This window comes from Pseudopipra pipra, chromosome 4, assembly GCF_036250125.1.
Source record: "Pseudopipra pipra isolate bDixPip1 chromosome 4, bDixPip1.hap1, whole genome shotgun sequence".
NCBI classification, from domain to species: domain Eukaryota; kingdom Metazoa; phylum Chordata; class Aves; order Passeriformes; family Pipridae; genus Pseudopipra; species Pseudopipra pipra.
The window spans coordinates 13477209-13500316 of NC_087552.1; the positions used below are offsets into that span (position 1 = coordinate 13477209).

At 41.0% G+C, this 23108-nt stretch overlaps 1 protein-coding gene across 1 annotated transcript in view; it reads left to right on the forward strand.

Annotated features, from left to right (window-relative positions):
* Positions 1-23108, forward strand: part of ARHGAP24 (Rho GTPase activating protein 24) — a 214990-nt gene that overhangs the window by 23215 nt on the left and 168667 nt on the right. Inside the window, exon 2 of the mRNA XM_064651659.1 lies at positions 15060-15259. Coding sequence (XP_064507729.1) covers positions 15080-15259 — 180 coding nt within the window. The 5' untranslated portion in view covers positions 15060-15079. The remainder of the gene's footprint in view (positions 1-15059; positions 15260-23108) is intronic.

The following is a 23108-nucleotide window of genomic DNA, read 5'->3' on the forward strand; positions in this document are numbered from 1 at the left end:
CAGTTAAAAAAACAAAGCCACCTACACGTGGTGGAGGGAATGCTGCCTTTTCACAGCAATAACCAGAAGTATTATTAGCAGTGGATAAAGAGAGGAATCCTTTCTATGCTGTGACTATTCAAATAACAGAATGAGCAAGGTTTATGTATTGGTGGCTGAGATTGAGACTGCAAGTGCTCGTGCTTTCAATTTCTCTCCTGGTTAAATATCTTGTAGGCTTGTCTGTCTTGGGGGTGTTGGGAAAGTGATGGATTTAGTCCTTTGGTCTTGGGTTTCCTGGGGCTGCCAGTACTGAGAGGTGTACATTCTTTCCCCTTTTGTCTAATTTCCTCCCTTTGAAGTGGAGATCAGGCTTCCATTGAAAGCAGAGGTTGTCCAGATACGTGACATATGAACATCTGACTTTATTTGAGGGTACATGAAAGGCTTTTATTACTTTCTTTTAACATTTCTGTCTCGTAATACCACGCTAAATCACCCTATGAAATGAAATCGTAGTTACTGCCTAGATTCCTTGTGTGTTGTAGAAAGCTTAATGCCTTATGTACAGGATCTTTGAAGGCCTAGCTGAGATTTCAGCTGCATTGTCTTTCCATATGTTTGGAAAAAGCCTTTCATCATCTGCATCTAATTTAGCAGAGAGCCGGAATGCCGGAAGCATATTTTTGTTCCTGGTGAAACACAACTGCGAGTACTTGGTGAGTGAAAGCATCACTTGAAGTTGTTCCTCTATTTGTATAAAGTGGAGAAGATTTCAAAGTTCTAGCTGCTTTTGTTTATTTATTAGTTATGGTCCACATCTCTTTGGTGTGGCCTGACCCTGGAGGGCTGCAGCGAGCCAGCGATGAAGTCGTCAGGTCAGCTGTGGTTCCACTTAGCTCTCGGTGCGGAATAGAGGAGCCCTGCTGCTGCTCTCTGCTCCTGCTGCAGTTATTTGTGTGATGATCTGAAGTCCTGAATGAGCCAGCTGCTCCTGCAGGTTTCTTGCAGGTCTTAACAAAAAGCACTTGGTGATGTTTGATATCCAGATACCTTGTGCTTAGGCTCTTCGGCAGGCCTTGGTGCGGAAGGTAGGTAGATGATACTGCTCTATTACAATGCCTAGTCACAAATAGCAACTGGATTAGCAATTTTCCTCTTCGTTTTGCTGAAGCACATGGCAAATTTCATCATCCTAAGAAGCAAAGTGAGTTGGTGCTTGTAAGCATTGGTGTGTTTTGTACGTGTTTTGTCGAAATTCCTTTACCAGATTATTGCTGGGGAAGCTGAATGCTTTCCACAAACAAAGTATGTCTGACATCTGTTAGCTGAGCTGGATTGTTTTTCTCTGTGTCAATTTGAAAATTCTATGTATAAAGATACTTTTTGTTTACTTGAAGCTTCCAGGGCATCTGACTTGTGTTGTGTTAGGAAATGCAAGGTCGAATAAATGTTTTTGATGAGTCTTGCTGTTTACTCTTAACAGTTCTGAAGCGGCACCAAAAGTCTTATGTCTTATAAAAGGCCTTAGGAATTAATGAAAACAAAAAAGTGAAGAATTAGAGAAGCTTTGCCAGAACTAATGTAAAAAGAGAAGTTGGTTCAGAAGACAGTAATCAGGGCATCTGTTCTGCAAACAGAGTACAAAGTTCTCTGTGTTTTCTAGAAAACCCAACTGCTGCTGCAATGTCTATTTACACCTGCTAATCTGGTGGGGTTTTTTAAAGGTGAATTATATTTTTCCATTTGCAAAGGTTGAAATATTGTCTTGAGAACCATTATGTCTGTGGGAGGATAAGCTGAAAAATCTTACTCCATTTGCATCTGTTCTGATTAAACTTGGTTCCTCAGTTTAGGTAAGTGATGAATCAAGATAATAAACCAGCAACTTTAAGCAAAAAGGGTTGATATCTAGATATTTTACCTTTCCATTTAAAAGAAGAGAGTTAATTATTATTTTTCAAGAGCAGATGAAAAAGTAAGAGTGTAGTTAGGGTTGCAGATACAGAGAAAAGGGAAGTCAAGTATGAAGTTGCTAGAAAGCTAGATTAATTTAATTGCCTTACATTGTCTTTTGTGCAGTGTCTGTTCCTAGAGATTGGTTTTAAGTATGGTTCCTTGGGAAAAATTGTCCATAACTGACAGTTGTAAAATAATAAAAGTTGCAACTCTACTGAGCAGACTTGCATATGGAATAAACTGTGATGATGATTGGTGTATTTCTCTTAGCTGTCACCCCATGTAATTCATACTTTCCAGAGTGCACCTTATTCTGCAAAAAGAAATCGTCAAACAGTTTGGGCTTAGGCAAGTAAGGAGCTGCTTGAGTTTGTGAGGCACTGATTTAAACTTCATTTCGTTTCCTGTACTGATAAAACATGTTGCTTTTGAAATGCAGGATGGTGTTGGCGCAGGTTATAGATAACCTGAAGGTTACAAGCGAGGCAAAAAAGGTGTTCTTTCCTTCTTTCTAAAAATAAATGTTTTTGAAATTAATATTTTGACACCTGCTGTAGATCACGGGGGGGGGGGGAATAATTATTCTATGAAAGGAAATAGATTTTTGTCATGTTTTCCTTAACATATATCTACCAAAACCAAGGGAAAAATAAGAAGACTTGCATACACCTTACTCAGGGCTACTGTAACTCCCAGAAGAGCAAAATTGCAGGAACATGAGAATGAACTGGTCCTTGAACAAAGTTTGAAGCTGGATGTGGTAACATCCATGTACAAGTTGCATGAAATGCAAGAAAGGAAATAAGCAATTGATCTAATAATAAGAGATTAATAATATGGGTAGGAATGCTTGTAAAACAGCACTTGGGAATCCTGACATCTCTCTTCATGAGGACACTAGTGTATAGATGATGTACTGGATATTTAAGTGCAAGGAGCTACATTGCATTATATTTCTGTTATTGTTCTCCCTAGTTTTGTCTATTCAAATCCTGGATTGGAATATGAATTACATCAGTGCAATTCTATTTTCTGTCTTTTTAAAAATATGAATCCTTGTTCATATAATCTGATTTGTGGTCAAGCTGCTTTGATTTTTACTCTTAGGGGCATTGCATAGCAAGCACATCCCTCCCAGCTTCACAGTGAGTTTTTTAGGCTGGGAAGGCCCTGTTCATTCTGATGTTGAAGTGTGGGATGGCCTTTCTGTTGTATTTCCTTCCTTACTGTGTTATTCTGTGTTACTCTCTGATTAACATTGGCTGGCTGATTTTATGTATCACAGAGATGTTGCAGTTTCTTATCTCACAATGACAATTTTTGAAGAACTGGTGTCAACAAAGGGGTGAAGCTTAAAGAGCCAAAAGGAGTGGCAGGGAGAGGAGTGCCTTTTTGTCACGTTGCATGAAACTGCTTTTCCATTTGAGGTGCAAAAAGAAGAGCAGTCTGCATTGAGACCAAGAATGTACTCACCTGTTAGTCTGGAAAAAGTTAACCCTGTGCTACCACAGAGGCAAGGAGGGCAGAGGCCAGGGATGGGGATGGCATGGCACTGTTAAGTAGCTGAACAAACTAGTAGGTAATTTGCAGAGTGCAATACTACGTTACTTAGTCTCCAAACATCTTGATGGGTTAGCATGATGACTGATGGCTTCTGGCAACTCCCAGAGAAATGATTATTGTTCAAGAGTTATCTCAATGTATTTGTTTCCTGTTGATTTGGTACAGGCAGCAAATTTTTAAAAGAGTTAAAAAGAAAAAAGCAAATATGTATCTTGGAGATAACCTGGCATTGTTTTCAGAGCTATTTCAGGGCATTTCACCTATTCAGAGCATTTCAGAGAAATGCTGAAAACATTTCCAAATTAAGCACTGTATCTTTCTGGTAGTGCTACAGAGATGACCCAGATCCAGGTTCTTGTATATTCCTTTGACTTCATGCTGTAGGGAATGAGCTCAGGTAAAATGAGTGTACATGAGTAACAAACACTGAAGTAAATTTTGTGTGTTCAGGTTTGTAAAAAGAGAAGCCCCAACAATGAGGGGTTTTTTCCCCTTTCACACACAAACTTGAGAAATCTGTTTGTGGGGTTCATGTTTCAAGGTAGTCACAGGCTTGTGGAATCACAGCCATTTAAATGGGGAAAGACCAAAAAATCAAGAAAGCAACAGTGCAGAGCAGTGATGTCTGTATAGTGAGATGGGATATTTTTGGGGGGAGGGTGGCAAGGTTTCTCAGATGTTTTGACTACAGTAATGTGAGATACTAAATCTGTCTGACTGTAGGTGATAACCTGCTTTCCCTTGGCAAGCTGATGCTGTGCTCTGCAGATAGTGACTTAGATAAAACACAGACTTTCTTATTGTAAAGGGAGTTAATAGGAGAAGGTAGATTTTGATGGATTATTCTTAAAATTATTTTATGCTGTTAATGAGTTCTATCGTTCATAGCAGGAGGAATTTATTTTCTCACAATACCTTGCCTCTCTTAAATTAGATGCTGAATAAATTGAACTCTGTAAACATGAACATTCTTAGCACAGTTTCAAAGTTGCTGCAGATCCAGGACCTGCCATCTTTGGATTATTTTTGTTCTGCTTTTACATCTTGTTTCTCTGAAATGTTAGTCTGGTTTTGTAGCCTGTCTAAAACCTGGAGAGTGCCTGTTGCTGCTTTGCTACTAGCTGGTGCCTTTTTTTTTTCTTTTTAAAATAAACAAAACAAGGAATGTTTTCCTTAAGTTTTATGTAGGTAAGTAACACGTACATGTCTCCTGTTTCTGAATCCTTTACTAGGTGTATAGCTTAACTTGGTTTTCCCTTTTTTTAATTTTTTTTGTCAGAAAAATATATTATTTTAGCAAGCTTTCAGGTCACTGAAGATAACCAATTACTTGTTAAAATGTTCTCCACTTTAATTCTGCTCCTCCCTCAGTTCACATAGGAGACAATTGTGAGGAGGAATGCTACGCACTGTTGAGGAATATATGTAGTGCCAGTAGCTCAGTGTGCAGCTGCAGTGGGAGCTGCAGGTTGTGCCCTGGGTGGGCGGGAATGGCTGGAGCCCCAGGAAAGGGGTAATGACCTGAAAGGGCACGGGGAACTTGTGGTTCTGGCCAGGGCTGGCCGGTCACCCAGAGACTCAGCAGGAGCTGATGAACAGCAGGAAGACCTCGGACTAAATGTCACCATTGGAATGGACACTCAGACTGTGAGGGTGTAAAAACCCAGAGATTCCTTTGTTTGGGGGTCCCTCCCCAGAGGCACCAGCTCGACCTGGTGTCGCTGCACCACGATTCAGTTACTTAAAGGATCTTGAGGGGAAGTCGTGCGAGGAGCGGCTGAGGTCACTTGGTCTGTTCAGCCTTGGGGAGAGGAGACTGAGGGGAGACCTCACTGCAGTTACAACTTCCTTGGGAGGGGAGGAGGAGGGGCAGGCACTGATCTCTTCTTTGTGATGACCAGGGACAGGACCTGAGGGAATGGGCTGAAGTTTTGGGGGGGGGGGGGACGTGGCTAGGTTGGGTATTAGAAAAAAACTCTTCCCCCAGAGAGTGGTTGGGCACTGGAACAGGCTCCCCAGGGAAGTGGTCACAGCTCCAAGGCTGACAGAGCTCAAGAAGCATTTGGACAATGCTCTCAGGCACATTGGTGTGACTCCTGGGGATGGTCCTGTGCAGGGCTAGGAATTGGACTTTGTGATCCTTGTGGGTCCCTTCCAACTCAACATTTTCTCTGATTCTGTGATTCTGACTCTGCTGTGGGATACCTGTGGTACAGCCGGTGAGGGAAACCTGTCTGACTGTGTGAGTGTGAGGTGTGCAGGGAGTCAAGCAGGGCACCCATTGGGTCACTGGAGCCACCTGCTGTGAAGGGGCTTCAGTCCCAGCAGTGACAGCCCGGGGTGGTGTGAGTGTGACTGCCAGAGTGGCTCCTGAATGGTCAGACAGGAAAGTTTCCACAACACCCGCTATGGCAGCATGTGGTTATGCTCTGTTGTACAGGTTTCAAATCTGTTTTATATAATCACCAGAAAGACACAAGTGACCACAGAATGCTTTTAAAGAAGATGTGTTCACCTTTAAACTGTGGTGGCAGAAGCCTAAAGACTGTGGATGCAACGCAGTAGATTTGGCTTGGCCTTTAATGGTTCCTTTAGTATAAGCTGGTTGCCACAAACATGGGTAGAGCCCTTCCCAAATCTTCATTCGTGAAGCCTAGCCATGAGTAAAGCTGGAAGAGTAGGTGTTAGCATCCATACACAGATGGACCTTTTAAAGGATAAAGACCACATGAATTCATACTGTTCCTCCATATGAATTAATTTCAGAGTCAAAGGGTAGTGTTGGTGCTGGCTAAGGAATTCAGGGACAGTATTCGCTTTGCTTAGAGCTCTACTGGAACAGGCGGTGCCACAGTGGTGTTATTAATGTAGTACAACATAGTTTTTCATTTAGTAAAACAATTTAAATGGCATAACCTACTGCTGCTTTCTGAAATATATAGGAAGGATTGTAACTCTATTTTTCTGATGCAGACTTGGTTTTAAAAAAGTGAAATGTTAGTTCCCTAAGTATGAATTACTGCTTTTCCTGGGAAGAGGATGGAAATGTCGACTACTTATGGTGCTTATTTTGAGTTGGCTTTTTTTCAGTGGAAAGACACACATCTGCTTTTAAAAAATTTGACTACATTGTCTCCAGTATTCTAGCACGGAAATTTATGTCAGTATGGTTAATGTTTTTAAGTGACAGAGGCAATTACTGCTTACATAAAACGTTTCTGAACAGCATTAAAACTACTGATTTCTGTTTAAAAGTGGGTCTATTTTAAGTTTAGGTCTTGCTGGGGTTGGCACGCAGATAGGACGCAAATCTTGGGTCTTGTACGAAGTTTAGTAGGAATGGAAACAGATGCATCTTTGAGTGTGCCAAGTTTGGGCCTTTGGTTCTGACTTGCCCACGTTTGTTTGAGTTGGGACAGTGCCAAGATACTCCCTGAAGCTGGGTGGGTGCTCAGTATCCGTGTACAGTACGTGCCTACCTGCTTACCATCCTTGTACTCTTTTGGGTGGTGCATACAGTACAGGTGGCAAATGGACATGGTGATCCTGAACTTCTGTTCAGGCACGTGCTGTAATTCCGTCAGTTCCTTTGGTATGCTGGGGCAGGATGTTCCTACACATGGCAGTGATGCCACGGTCCCTCTGGTGAACACATGTGAGTGTGAGAGATGTATTTCAGAGGAATCTCTCAGCAGAATACCAAATGCTGCTGTTACTTGAACTTCTTTGAACTGAAAAGGGTAAACATTGTATTGTACGTAACAAAGCAGAAGGAAGTAATTTTGCATGAAAGGTTAGTAGCAAATATGTTCAAAATAAGCCTACAGATTTCTGTTTATCAAAAGTGAACTAATGTAAGACCTAAAAGATAATTGTGGGGTCCCTTTTTTTCCCCAGGGACTTCTACAGAGGCACCAGAGATAAGGTTCCTCCTGCTCTGAACATCTGAGTATTAGAAGAGGTGTTGCCAGCCAGTACTTGCTGTGTTAATCTCTTGTTGCCAGAGGTGGGACTGTGCTGGGACTGCATTTGCTCTGAGCAAGAGAGGAATTTGAAGCGTTGTGCAGGCAGCAAATACTCCTCTTTCTTCCTCCCACTCTTCAGCCACCACAAACCCTTTTTGCAGGACCTATGTGCTCCTGTTTGCGAGTATTGCAGAAGATTTGGGAGGAGGCTTTTGCTGCCCTAGACAAACTGGAATGTGTTTTTCCTGCCTGTCAGCATACTTAGTGAATGCAGCTTGTAGCATCTTAATTCTCTTGGTCAGTTTTACAAGGAATGTGGAAAGCCTGACCTGCTGTTAGGATAACATGGAAAGTCCTGTTGAGTTGAGTTTCCTAAAAAAGCGTGCAGCCTTGTTCCGTTCTCAGTGATTCACTGTCAGAGAGCTGCTGACATCTGTACTCAGATGTCTTCTGCCACCAGTCTTTGAGAACAAAGTGTAGTGCTAGAGATTATTTTTATACTTTGAGATAGGATCTGTTGAGATCATGCTTGGACACAACTGTTAATCAATTCTCTTGTAAGTGAAGCCAGAATGTGCTGAAGTATTCACCACTCACATGTGGGAATTAAGTTGTTTTTGAGCTGTCCTACCGATCACTTTCTCCATGAGAAGTATGAAGCTGTAAACAGGGTTTATGTCTTTTCAGTGTCAGATATTCAGAGGCTATTCAGAGGCAGTGTTACCCCTTGGTTGGGAGAGATATTTGGGAGTTGGAATATCTTTTTGCTGTTCCAGATGCTGCTTTTGACTTGCTCCCTGACCTTTTCACTGCTTGGTATTTTTCAGCGCTCGAGACTTGTCAACTGTTCTGCATTTCTTTGTCCATTGTGCATCACTTGACCCTTCAGCTTCCAGAGGCTTGTAATTGCCTTGTCTGTAGTTTTGTATGCTTCTCCAGATAATTACAGCTGATTTTGTGCTGTATGCAATTTATCTCTAGCATTGCCAGTTTTAGAGAATGAGACATTCGAAGGGGAAGTCTGGGCAGACACCTAGAAGGTGAAGGACCACTCCATTCTAATCATAGTATCATAGAATAGTTGGAATTGGAAGGGACCTTTTAAAGGTCATCTAGCCCAACCCTCCTGCAATGAGCAGGGACACTTTTCACTTTTCCAATTACATGAGTAGCAGCAAACTTATCTTACAGCTGTGTACTGCCGTGTGAGGAGAAAGCTGAGGGCATATATGCATAACAGGTAGCATGCAAGAGCATAACAGAGACAGTGTTATCCTTGGAAGTTGCTTCCTAAGTCTTCAAAACCCTTTCTTGTGCTGTGACGTTTTGTAGTCACTGCTAAATCAGGCGTGGTATATCTGTACTTGAGAAAAGATAACCAGACAGATTGTGTGCAAATGTCTGTCAGTCACACGAGTCTTCTACAGGTGGATTCCATCTCCACTCAAAAAAGGTAGTGGGATTAGGAAGTGATGGAGAGAACGAGGTGTCGTTTCCGGCTGTCAGAAGTGCTCTTAGCTGTGGAACTGCATTATGCCTCCTGCTGCCACAGCAGTGGTGGAAAGACAAGAAAGGGTTTGCCTGGATGCTGCTGCATGGATTTAAACAGAATAGGACCGAATGGCAAAGGCAGCAAAAGTTAAACCTGCGACAATTACTGAAAATGCTGATCTGACAGCATGATGCTGCAGTAACAGAGCTGCTGCAGTTGCTTTGCTTTTACAGCATTGTGCACGTATGCTAACACTAGTCACAATCACAGAAAATAAATATACACACACAGAAGTGGATGTTTTCAAAAGTGCCTGACAGAATTTCACTAATTTCCATTGTAATTCACAAGAAGTTGAATACCTTATGTTCTTTATAGATCCTCTAGTCCCACTTTATTTGGTCTATTTATAGCTGCACTTGAATTTCTGTAAGGAAACAGTAGGCTTGTAAAGGTTTTGCTACTCTAGGAATATCTGTAGGATGGTTCTGGCATGGAAATGCAAATCCAGTGCTAAAGAGTATTTGACCAAGACCTCAATTTTCTGGCAAAATTATTGGGTCTTGGTTTTCACACTGATCCCAAAATGCATTGAAAAATAATGGAAGTCTTTCCCTTAGCTTCATTGGGCAGTGGATCAGGCCTTCTACAGCCTTGACTGCTGATAACACTTCTCATAGCTTTTTACTGCCTAAGTAGTAATTTTTGGTCTGTAGAACTGAAATTCTTTCAAGCAAAATACATTCAGGCTGTCGTTGACAGGACAAAAATGGGAGTGGGGAGTGCAGAACAGCCAGATGATCTGTGATTAGGAATGTTACTGCTGGTAGTAGTACAAGAGGTTTCTCAGATGTCTCGGAAAACCTTTTGGATAAAAGTATGATGTCTTTTCTAAAAGTTTGTGGAGGAAAGCTACCGGCAAATACACTGCTGCAGCTTTTAAAAAGAGCAGGAAAGGAATGCTGTAAAATATATCCTTGCAAGTGACAGAACTTGAAACATGCTTTCGAAATGTGCATCTTGTGAAAATGGTTGCTAAGCACTTGCAGAAAGTCAGCTCTCTTATTAAGTATTTTTTACCTCTTTGACATGTTTTTTCCTTCCATGTGCAATATCCTGTTGACACAACAGATGAGTAGCAATTGATTTGGAGCACACTGATGGTGAAAAATAGGCCAGTCTTTTGCTTCCCGCAGCAGTTGCTCAAAAACGTGTGCCTGTGTTGTAGCAGAGATTCAGGTGTCTTGAGGCATCTCACAAGCAAGATATATGTTGACAGGATTTTCAAATGCTAAATGGATTTATGAAGCTGTTGAAAGACTAAATCAAGAAGTATCCAAAGGAAACATGCTGGTCAGAGGCAGCACTCTGTACCTGAAGAATACTGATAACCTCAAACTCAAGCACTTATGCTCTGTATAAGCTTTTGGGAAACAAGTAGAAGGGAACCCAAAATTTGACATCACTTGGAAAGTGAGTTACATCTCTTCATGTAAGTGTTGAAGTATTAATCTAATTTTATAAAGAACCATTTGTGTCACAACGACTTTTATGAATTTTGCATGTGTATATGTATTTGGCAGATATATTCATCAATGACCAAGCCAGTTGTTGCTGCAAAACTGCAGCCTTTTACTGGCTATCTGTTAATGTGTCTGACATGGAGAAGTCACCTCTGTTCAGTTTCTGTTGCCTGCCCTTTTGGGAGGGCAAGGTAATTCCATGTTTTGACAGGCTGGAGGAGTACAGTCCTGGGGCAGGCGTTGTGATGGCTTCTCACATTTATCCATTTTGAGCCAGGCTGACATTGGGCTGCAAAGACCCTCTACAGCATTTGAGCTGTGGCGAAGATGAAGAGTTACTGGAAGTGAATGCTGATGGTGTTTTGTATGCTTGAAATGTGCCATCTTAGCCATGAGAAATTTCAGTGAGCAGAAAAACACTGACTGCAAACCACCAGGGTTTCTTGCCAAACAGATCATCCTCGTGCAGTCCTGTGACTATTCTCGTAACTGAATTTGGTGTGCTTTAATGACTTTGACTATTTTCTGGCAAAATACTGGGATCTGGAGGAGCTGCCCAATTCCATAATTCAAGTATTGAGTGAGTGGTAGCTGAGGAGAAACACTTCCCTGCTTTCCGTGCCTGCCACCAGCACAGACCTTCCTCATTGGCAAGGAGAACCTAAGTGCAGTTATTTGCCTTCTAGACAGACTAGTGAGAGGCAAATGCCACTAAGGGAGCAGAAAAAAGTTGGATTGAAGCCAGTAGTGGTAGGTGGCGAGGGTCTCCATAGACCAGGAGATGTTGAGGCAGAGGCCAGCGTGTCAGGGAATATTTCTCATGTTGTTTGCTTTGCACTCCTGATGTCCCGACAAGCCCAGGAGAACGAGCCCACAGGCAGCCCCACATGAGTATATTGTATAGCATTTATTCAGTTCTGGTCATTACCTAAACTGGACGTTGGCCAAGTCAGTAGAGTTGACTCTGGCAGCGAGTACAAGTTGTGTTTCCCCTTCAGAAGATGAGTTTGAGGAATATGCTCTTTAGTGCTTGAAAATGCATGGCTTTCTGCCTCGTCTTATGGGAGTGAGAGGACTTGGAGTATGTTGATGTAATTCCACACTTTGTCACGTGTTGTTTACATACTGTTTGCACCTCGCTGTTCTCTTCATCAGTGCCAGCACCCTGATATTTCTGCAATTTATTTTTATGATCTTAGTGTTGAAACAGCTGTAAAAACAACTAGTGAAAGTGAGCCAGCTGCTGGAATTTCTGATTCCAAGTCTGGTTGGTAGGAGGCAGATATTGAAAGGGAAGTAGAGATGAAAAACAAAAAATAAACTTAATTACAGGACTAAATACAATTCCTTAAAAAAAACCGCACAAAACAAACCACAAGTTAGGTGACTGAACTTCTAACTGCTGAAGAGAACAAAATCACTAATGAGTGAAACAACACAACTTTTTTGTACAGAATATGTCCAAGAGTATACTACTGCTTTAAAGGACATCTTACACTGTCCTGTGAGGTCTTCAGAGCAGTAGAATTGTCATCTCTCCTACACCTCATTTATTTTAGTATCTCAGAAGTAGTTAGATATAGATTTTACCAAAGAGATAAGAGTGTCTTAACATTTTTCCTGGCTTGATAAAATGCACCTACTTACTTTGTACACTTGTACTGACACCAGTGAGATGTGACTTTGTGAAACAAAATTAAAAAACCCATATCCTCCAAGTAGTTAATTGGTTTTAACTTTGGTAGTTAGATTCTTGTTTGTGATCCAAGTGTAATGGGGATCTGCTGTCCTTAACACTGCAGTGATACATATAATTACTGTATTTAAACTCTTCTTTTGTTCCTGCCTTGCTGCTGGCCCAAGCAGCAGAGATTAACTGATGAGGTTAGCACTTGTGCACCAAGGAGCACAGGGTAGCCTGTGGGTAGTGATTTTATTCCTTACTTTTTTCAGTTGCAGTAATTTACCTGCTTTCCTTAAAATACTTGCTAATTCACTTGCTATAAGGGTATGAGTTTGGAGGGCTGCTTCTTGACATCTACTTTGGTCAGCCAGAAAACAGCAGCATCCAAGAGATTTCTGCTTGTATTAAAAAATGCCAATTATGAGTTGAGTGCATTTGCTTTTTTAGAGACTGATCTCATATAGCACAGGTAAGTCTGCCCTAATTCCTGAGTCGTTTTCAGCACCCATGGTGGTAGGTAGAGGTGTAAGGTGCAAGTCAGCTTAATAAAGCCTGCCCTTCCTGGCAAAGAGAATGAAAAATACTACAAGAACCCAGACCACTTTAAAGTGTGAGCACATGTTTACTAACAAGGCACTGAGAAAGCAAGCTGTTAATTTTTCTAGTGGTAGCTGAATCTCCATTTTTATCTCTGGGTTGGAAGGGGGCAACATTCAGTGCGGAAACTCACTGCAGCATCTAACAACTCTGCAGCCCCAGAGCTGCAGTCTGCAAAGTGTGACCACTGATGGTGTGTGTGCTCACAGAAACTCTTGATCAGTGTGGCCCCAGGGTTTATCAGCTGGATCGTTCTTGCTAGGATGGAATCGTAACCACAGGCACAAAAGAAAAAATCTTTATCTGCTCTGCAGAGAGCCAGACACGTTTGGATGTTTTGCAGGGACACTTGGCTCAAGTAAATCTAACAGTACATGTGTTCTGGGTGACTCCAGGTGAACCCTAAAGAGGCAGGAGAAAGATTTGCTTTTTCTCAGAAGAATACCAAGTGATCTGAGTTTTGATCCTGCAATTTGTGCTTTGCAACGAAACCTCTGTGCTTGCGTGGTGGCCCATTAACCTCAGTGGCACAGGGCAGTGGAGAGTTTTAATCACAGGGATCGGATTCCAGGATCCAGGCCCAAGCAGGGACGTGACAACAGACTGCGTGTGGGTATTAAAAGCAAAAGCTGTAAACACACAGCAGAGATGGCAGCTGGAGAAGTTATTCCAAAGGAGGATGTGTGAGCAGTAAGAAGAAAGGAGCCAAAGGAAAAATGGGCTGAAAACCGCTCCTGACTGGAATCTATTGATCTATTTACCACTTCTTGGTTTATCATATTGCAATTTATTTTACAATGATGTAACGCTATCCAGATAAAGTACTTGTTTTAATTGTCAGAGGGATGGTCTCATCTGTCAGGTGAATGTGTATCTCCATTTCTACTCTGCCTTAGAAACTGAGTGCATACCCTGGCAATGCTGCTGTCTATTTACTATATTCAGAGACTATGGTTGCAATATAGGGGACCAGAACAGGAGTGCCAGGCTTCGACTCACCAGTCTACTTTGCCGAAGTCAGAACATGAAGCTTCAGTCTAGGTTTTCTTAGTCAGAGGTGCCTTTTTCCTGCAGCATCTAGAATATTTTATTCTTTTCCCACCCTGATGTTTAGAAACAGGAAATACATTACCTATGAAATTGGCTTTCCCAGGCTCTAACAGCTGTGCAAGCTCCTGACTAGGCAAGAAAGACTGCCAGTGGTAGTCTGGAAAGAAAAGAAACATGTTGTTCTTCAAGCACATAACAGACAGTGAAATTTCACCGTTGATTTTGCACACTGATGTGTTTGTGGTCATAGTCACATTTTATTCTGTTTAGGTATGCACTATTTGGCACACGTAGGTCTCAGTTTGCTTTGTATTTCAACCGGAAATATCAGAACATGCAACTCGAAATCCCAAGTTTGTTGAATTCTAGACTTTGTAGAGGATCAGAGCCTTTTGACCATGAAGGTTAAGCAGTTACTACATGATTATATGTACAAAATCCATCAGGAAGAGTCGTGACTGCCTAGAAACGGTAAAAAGTATCATTTTAACGAGGCTGCAACACCACATGAAACTTTGTCAAGTTTAATTCCACAGCTCAGCTCTAGTTTTGACATAGTTCTTGAGCCTTAAATTGATGGGCCAAAATTCTCCATGATTTGCAAAATGTCTATAATAAGCAGCTGGACACACTCATTTCAGTCAGGAGGTTGCTTGTGTAAGGTTGATATGCAGCTATTCTTGCATTTTCTGTCACCATTCCAGTAAATGGACTTCAGGAAAAAGAACCAAAAACCCCAACAAAACCTCCTTGTGTGGTGGGTTATATTAAGCCTTGGTGAAGCAGAGTCTTCTTTAATATGAACTTGGAAGCCCCAAACCTGGGCAGGAATATTAAATGGGGAGGTCCAGTAGTGATAAGCATGCTGCTTTCCTTGATCTGAAGGTGTACTGTAAGTTCATTCCTTGTTTTACTGCCTGTAATCCGGCAGAACTCACCGCAGGAAACAGCTGATGTCTTCTTCAGTGCTGGTCAGAGTGTCTACATGGCACTTGAACAAAACTTTTGCCCTTTTGCCTGCTTTTTAGCAGTTCATTATTATTATTGCATTTTATAGGCAAGTAATAATTCTCTCAGCTGATGGAGTGTGCTAGTATGAGAATAAGCAGGCAGATGGGAAGTGCTTTCCTAACTTTTTCTTTTCTTGTAGTTGAGGTGCGTTTCTTTTCCAGCTTTGTTGAAAGGAGCGAGTTACTGCCTGGATGATAATCTAATTATTTTACCTTTCCCTCTTGTTTGCTCAACAGGAGAGTTGCTCATTCCCAGCATGGAGGAACACAATGGCTCTTCAGAGACTCCCCCACTGAGCCAAGGGCGGCACGTTGCCATTAAGTGTGGGTGGCTGCGGAAGCAAGGAGGCTTCGTCAAGACCTGGCACACACGTTGGTTTGTTCTCAAGGGGGACCAGCTTTACTATTTCAAAGATGAAGATGAAACCAAGCCCTTGGTAAGTGAAAGGAGGAGATAGGATGGGAGGTGAGGGAGGAAAATAAGTTAATGCAAACAGAACTGTCCGGTGTTCGAAGAACCAGATTTCTCCATCTCTTTGACTGACTCTGTATTGGATTTGGGCTTTTCATTATAGTGAACAGAACACTGAGTCAGGCCTTGGCAGTTGGTGTGGTTTCTCCATCAGATTCGTTTCTAAAACTCCCTTTTCCAGGTCAGGTTTTCTCATTTCAGCATTTCAGAGGGAGTGAAATATACCTAAAGTTCAAATAGCAGAAGTCGGTCGGATGGGCTTGATTGAGGCAGATGAATAAGCTGTATTTGAAAAATTACTGCTTTTTTTTTTTTTTCCACTTACAGTGTGGAGTATCTCTGCTTTATGTCTTCCCAAATAGGAAATCCCGTAAGACTGTAGCCTGAATGCATTGCCATCTGTAATACAGAACAGACTGCTGTTTGCTGCTTGGTTCTCTTGTGGTGATTTACTGCTCCTTACTCCTCATCTATTTTCCTATTTATTTAGCTTTTCCACCACCATGCTTTAGGGCTGCCTGTCTCTTGAATGCTATATGAGTAGAGAAATAATGCTGCCTCTTGGGTCAGGGCAGGCCTGAGCCCCATGATAGTAAGTTAAGAAAGATCTTGTGCTAGCACCTACAGGAATATGATAGTCTTAGTTTCTTAGATGCTTGTGACTTTAGAAAAAGCTCTGACATCTGTGAGTTACTTCTGTGTAGATATTAAAATATAATAACCACACTTGTGTTTTTTTGTGGCTACTGAATTTCTCGTGGTATGTATTTATGTGGAATTTCACAGGGAGTTCTCAGAGGCATAAACCCCATCTGATCTAGTTTCCTGTATGGAACAGGTCATGACACTTGGTCAAGTTTTACAGCTTGCATTGTAGTGCACATGGTAGGAAAAGTATTCAGTCTTGACGTAATTGTTTCCAAAGTTTGAGTTAATTTCTAAGTACCAATTTCACAGCCTTGGTAGCTGTTTTCCCTTAAAATTATCTCAGATAAATAACACGCTGTATATTTACAAATTTTATGTTAGGATTACTAATTTGAATACGAAATAGCCAATAACTTCTGGGAAATACAATGTATCTTTCCATGTATGTATTTTGGCAATTAAGAGTGAAAAAAGCAGCCATCAAAATAAAAATGTTTGCAGAGTTTCCAGAATATAACTCTACTTCCTAGCACTTGACATCTGCCAGTGTGTTTGCATGTAAAGACTTCATGACTTTTTGAGAGCTGGCACAATGCTGTATAGCATGGAGCTTTCTACAGCACTGTGGAGCCCAAATTATCTTCTTGTCTGTCTCCTGCTGACCTGTGGGATGACTTCAGAAGATCCTATTGACTTTGCTACTTCCCCTTTGTGAAATGGAGGTGGTAATTCTGATCTTCTGATACCTGTGATAATTAGGTAGCAGCTGAATTAATAACTAAAAGTTTATTTGAATTTTCCACCGAAGTCTCAAGTAAGTTCATGGAGGCACCTAGAGATACAAAGCGGGGTGGGAGAAGTGCTGAGAGAAGTGTAACTTAAAATATGCCAATAGGTTTGGAAAATTAATGGGCCTGTCCAAATTAGGATCAGTCAATATCTCACCTTAGTGTATTTTTTGGAAGGTTTCTGAAGAAAACTGCACAAGTGTCAGTTCCTGAAATATGTCCCAGGTTCAATGCCATATACAGAAATGTTTTTTTCCCATTACACTGAAGGGTTTGCTGCATTAACTTTGACAAGAAAATCACTGTGACCTTCTGGGAACCCTGTTGTTCTTGCTGTGGAGAGCTAAAGCAAAGAACACCGATGATACCATGAATTTTCAGTGCATAGGGATATCATTAGGAAATGGCAAGAGGTATTTTGTTATATTTACTATGTAATATTGGTTCTGTATTGATTATGAATACCTGTTTGTTCACTACTGGATTGTGCAGTCTGTATAACGTACAATAATTCTTTTAGACAAAAACATAATGGAAGAAGGTTAATGAGGTTTTGTTCCAAAATGGATTGTAGTTTTTATTTTGCTTACTGGTTGGTTGTATTTGGAAGGAGGCAGAGAGTGTTGGTTACTCTCTCTGAGGAATGTCCTAATTGCACACCTTGGGTATATATATCTAAATGGAAGGTGGAAGTACTATAGCTGGAGAGGACAAGACAAGCCAGTGGGCTTATGTTCATAGCCTTAATGTGAATTAGAGAAAGGCAGAATTCAACTTCTGGTGGAAATGCAGTAAGTGTCCTGAGCATTTGGGCTTGGGTTCTGTTTTCAGTCTGTACCAGAAATTATGCCATGATGTTTGTGTTTTTGAAAGTGAGGGAGATGTGAATGGAACCGAATTTCAGAAAAATATTGTGATCTGTCAGACTTTTTATTCTTTAAGTGACTGGGTATAATGGGAGTAAAGAGAGGAAGGAACATTTTGTGTCTAAACCATCTCAATGCTTTGGAATTCCTGAAGCATGCTCATTTCCTGCTAGTGATAGTGATAGCTACCACATATGCTTTAGTCAGTATGTGTACATCTCCTTGGTGTCAAGAATATTAAATTTAAAAGTCATTAACTATCAGTATGAGTGTGGGGAATTCTCTCTGCCACCCTGTGCCTTCAGGCACACAGAGCTGGTGAAGAACAACAGAAGAAAAAAGCAATACACAACTGTTAGTCTCATAGTCAAGGTCAGAGAATTGTCATCGATTCTCTGTTATCATCAAACACAAGAATCTTTCCCTAGCAATGTTTTATCAGTAAGAATAGCATCTATCTTTTGCTCTTATATCCTTGAAATATCTCTGAGGATCTGGCAAAAATGGCATTTCTGTTTACTGATGTGGGTATGGATAGCAATAATCTAGTTAATTCCAGAAGACAAAAAACATAATAAGCGAGCAGCAAACCACGTGAAGGAATAAAATCTGATTTCTGATAATTCTGTGTTATCTTGACTTCTTGGAAGTGATAATGGATTTACTTTGTTAATTCTTTATACTGTTTTGTGCTGTAGAAAGCTAGTATTATGCTAGATGTGAAGGTCAGCTATCCAAGCTTGAAATGTGGGCAGCTGAAAGAAGCAAGAATTTAGCATTCCCTGTTCCACAGTACAGCTGTTGTTTAAATGCAGCCCATGAAAATGCATTTCTTGCTTTCTTCTCTCCTGTGTTCAACTTCTCCAGCTGTGTCGGGGTTGACTTGGTCTTAACTGAATATGGGAGGAGGAAGTCAGTGGCTTCTCAGTGAGACAGCTTGCTTTTTCTGTGGTTTTGTGAGCAGCAGGAGGGAGCTTTGAAGCACTGTCTCCTTCTTGCAGTTTTTGCTATCTCACTCTACTGCTGTTACTGAGGAAGTGTGTTTATGGGAGAAAAGCTTGGTAACCTGTGCTGATGGAGCATCATTGGTATTAGGTTGTAAATGAACAAGAACAGGCAAGCTCATCCAGTCTAAATAGCATTTTTGGTTTAGGCTCCTGTTTAATGTTGTTGTGATTCAGCTTAGCTTATGGACTTGAATTTTGAGATGTGTTAAGTAGAGACATCTTGAAGAGCTCTGAACTACCCCTCAGGAAACACTTGGTGTATGCCTGAAAGCAGAAATCTGCTGCTATTTCAGTCTATATCCCATCCTGAACATTTTAGTGTGCAGTTTTTATCTTCAAGATCTTACTTAGCTCCTAAGTGTTTGGCTTGAGTAATGCTGAACACTATTCAGTGGCTCATAATATCTTTGTAAGACCGAAGTGGAAAAGTGTGGATCTTGAAATGTGGCATTTGAATTGGTCTTTGACTGAAAGTGAGAAAGAGGCAGCTGCAATGTTAAGTTACTGTTTGTAAGAGAAAGGCAGTCTCTGATGTACAAACAGACTATAGAAGTATTGCTTTCTGTCAAAATCATAGAACAAATCATACAATGGGCTGGGTTGGAAGGGACCTTAAAGATACATTTACCAGCATTGTTTATTGAGGTGGATACACCTCCTTTAAACTTCCTTTTCTGATTATCATACCCATAGAAGCCCTTCTTTGTTATTCTTTTCTATGTATCCCTTGCCAGGTTCAGTGCTTCCCACTAGATATGATTTGTATAAAAATTTAATTGACAGATAAATCCATTTAACAGCATGAATAGGAATCTTGACAAATTACACTTGCATTTTTAAATTAAGATAAAGCTTCTAATGAATGTAAATAGAAATTATTATGATGATTGCATAATTTGAAATTTAGCCTGTCAGTAGGCAAAATCCTTCAGTATTAGTATTGAATATGATTAGAAATTGAGCATCATGGTTTTTTATAAGTTAAAAGGGAATGGATAAGGTTTCTGTGTGAAGGGTGAAAACTTAATGGTCCATGCACTTTAAAACTGCATCAGAAGAAGCTGCCATCTCTCCTTACTGCCTAGAGCATTTTCCATCAGGGAGATCAGAGTGTGCACTCTGGTACTTGTCTCTGGAAAGCAACAAGAACCAGATTTTGTGTAAATACTGAAGAGCAGCATTGCGAGTGAAACAACTCCTCAGTAGATTTTGCTGTGATTTGTAAGAGCAGCTCCCTCAGTGTTGCTGGGGGAAGGAAGGATGGTAAAGCACCAAGTCTCTGCACACTTGGCTGTGTAAGCCTTGCTCAAAACTCCACCTTTCACAAAGCAAATTCAGGGACTCAGTGTGAAAACAGCAAGGAGCGTCCAAACCACTGATGATGGGGGGTTTTTCTCCATTTCTAGGCAAAAACTTGCTATTAATCTGGGAAGCTAGAAACAGTTTGGGATGGACATGTGCTGCTGGGTGAGCCTTTGCCTGTGCGAATCCTATTGTGAACTGTAAATGAAATTATGCAGGTGTCAAAACAAATGGGGGGGGGTTGATAGAAAAATCAATTTTCTCAGGAATTTCGCTAGAAACTCAATATGCTAGATGAAATTAAATAGGATTTTCTTGACATCAGCAGTGATGTTTGCCAGAAATGAAAGGATTTATCTGAAAGGCTTTCAGCTGTTGGCTATTGGATACGTTTTTTGAGGGTGGTCGAAACAAAACTTAAAAAATGACCAAAAAGCCTCCACACAAAAATAAAAATCCATCAGAAAGCACACCTTAAATGCTTCATGTGAATGCAGTGGTATGGAAGGATGTCCAGCACACCTTAGATGAAGGTTTTAGAAAAGTTAGTCTGGAGTGTCATCTCTTCTTTATTTTCTTTCCCTTCATGGCTTTTGACTTTGTGTAAGCTCACTGAAGTAAGGTACTGCTCACTGCAGTTTTGCATCTCATGCAAACTGGAAACAGATTTTGTGTTAGCCACGTGTTCCTGGTGCAATGATACTTCCTGTTTTTTGAAACGCTTAGTTAAGGAAGAGAAGCCTCTGTGTAACATGCCTTTTTATTTATGACAAGTGCTTTTTTTCCCTTTCTGATCATTCTTGAGCTCCATCCACTGAACTTAACATCTCGCAAGTTTTACATAGAAAATTTAATTGCTTAATTGTGTCACTGACTGAGTTTCACAGGAGGCAAGAAGAGTTGTGTCTTGTCTGATTGTGAGTAGCAGAGTTTTATGCTTTTTTTCTGTCTGAGACAGAAACAGGTATGGCATGGTATGGCAACAGGAAAAGTGATCTGAAGCCTGGTCTTCCTCATGCAGTGAACTGCTACAGTGGTGGCTGTTCAGTGCAGAAAGTGAAGTGAAAGCCCCAAAACTGATTTGGCCCTTTTTATGGGTTTTCAGAGAATGGCTCCTCAAGTATATGGGTATAATCAGGCTTTTGCAACTAAAGCAGTGAAGTTTTTGGAATACAGGAATGGTTATTAAGGATAGGTGTTAGCTTTTACATGCAGTAGAAAGTTCTGCTATTTTTAATACCTGTGTACCTTTGTAAGTGTTTAAGTAATTTACTGCTGCAGGTTTCAGCAACTTTATTCATAGAGACACACTTTTTTACTTCAATGACTTATGTGTTTTCAAGGGTGTAATACACTTTGGTCAGTGGATACCCATGGGAATTCAGTACATGAGAAATTAGTGTGATAAGGCTAAGTTCATTTGAAACCACGGTCTTTCTAGTGCCATTATTCTGCTGCTGGGAAAGAGTTTCTCAAATTCACAGGGCTAAATTTCTGTTCTCAGCCTGAGACAAATAGCCACAAGGTCCATTACTGAGGTACTCAACTTGGAGGTGATCAACTTCCCACTTTAATCCCCTTTTCTGCTTCTTTCAGACCAAAAAATGAACTTGAATTTTCAGTAGTTGTTCTTTGGTTTTTGTTCCTTTGAAAAACTTTGAAGTCCTTGGGTTCAGCCCAGTAGGAGTCTTAAAATATTTCACAGTAAGAAAAAAGGTTTCTCCTCAAGCATTCACTACCGCATTAATTACAGGAGTGTCACTAAACACTGTGCAAAGCTATGGATTCTGTGCCAAAATCAGGCAGTTCTTGCTACATGCTTTGCCCCAGCTTATGTGGTTGGAAATTCTGCTGCCCTGTGAAGATGGTTTTTAGGTTTCAGTGCAATGCAAGGAGTATTCAGTGTCTGTTTTCGTCAGCTTTGCATGCAGCAGTTGTGTCATTGCTGTGACTGTGCTGGCAACATCTGCAAACTGCTCTATGCTGCTATTATACCCATTTGTTTAAATCTGTGCACGCTTCATTCCCGAGGGCTTGTAGCTTTTCATTTTCCCTGAATTTGACTGAGTTTTCAAAACAGTTCTCAGGTGCAGTCTTTGTCCTTCATGCATTGCTGCTCTTCTCTTTCTCTTTCTCTTCTCCAGCTCTGGCCCCCCACTTCCCAGGGGTCTTCTTTTGCCTCGGAATATGTTGACTGGTGAAATAGCTTCCCCTCTCCTCTCCCAGTGCCTGTAATGTTCATAAAGAATCAGTTGTATAGTTGTTGCTCTCTAACATAGTTCAGTGTCTCCATCCCACTTGACAGCTTGGAAAATAACAGAATTAAATGGTTGCCTTCCTATTCCCCATGCCCCCAGCAGTTCCCAGGTGCCTGAGTAGATCTTCAGTTTAAACTAAAACTAAAAGTTTGTAACTGTTTTCCATAATCAGGCTCTTCAATGCATTTTGACACACACCTGCCCCAAAACAAAACCAACAGTGAGCCTTGACGCTGTGCAAAGCTGAGGACAGGTCTATCCCCTCTTAAGAGAAAACTTCAGAAAAGCAGTCCAGTCACTGAAGTTCAAAATTCACTGAGTTGAGACAGTGTGGTAGGTGGGAAATGTGAACCTTTCATGGTGTTTGAACTTGTGCATTCTACTGGTACTTCTTGTTGTTATAATTGAACTCAAAAAGTCAGGATGGTAAAGAAAAGATGATGCCTGTTTGTGTGGCAGGCGGTACAGCCCCAGGTCCTCTTCCAAAGCCATTTGGGAACCATAAATACTTGTTCCCAGACTACCGTATCTTTAATCAATCCAAACTGGGAAATCAGTTTCAGTAAATATTTTTATAATGGAACACAGCAAAAATGCCTGGTGGCACTGGTTGAAAATGCTAGCACCACTGACCCATGTGTGCATTCAGAGCTAAAGCTCTCAAGTATGCTACCATGTGTTGTATAAACTGTGTGTGTAATTATACTCGGCCAACACCTGCTGTTAGGTTGGAAAGGAGAGGCGCTCTAATAAGATGTAAACCAGCCAACAGCTTAATTTCAGTTGTTGGCAGCCAATGCATCTGCTTAGTCCAAATGTTCAGAGAACTGCCCCCACCTTTCACTTCATGGGACCAGGGAACTAGCTTGTTTGTAATAACTTGCTAACTCTGAAGTTCATGCTTCCTTGAGTTTCATGGATGAGCAGCACTTCCAAATGTAAGAG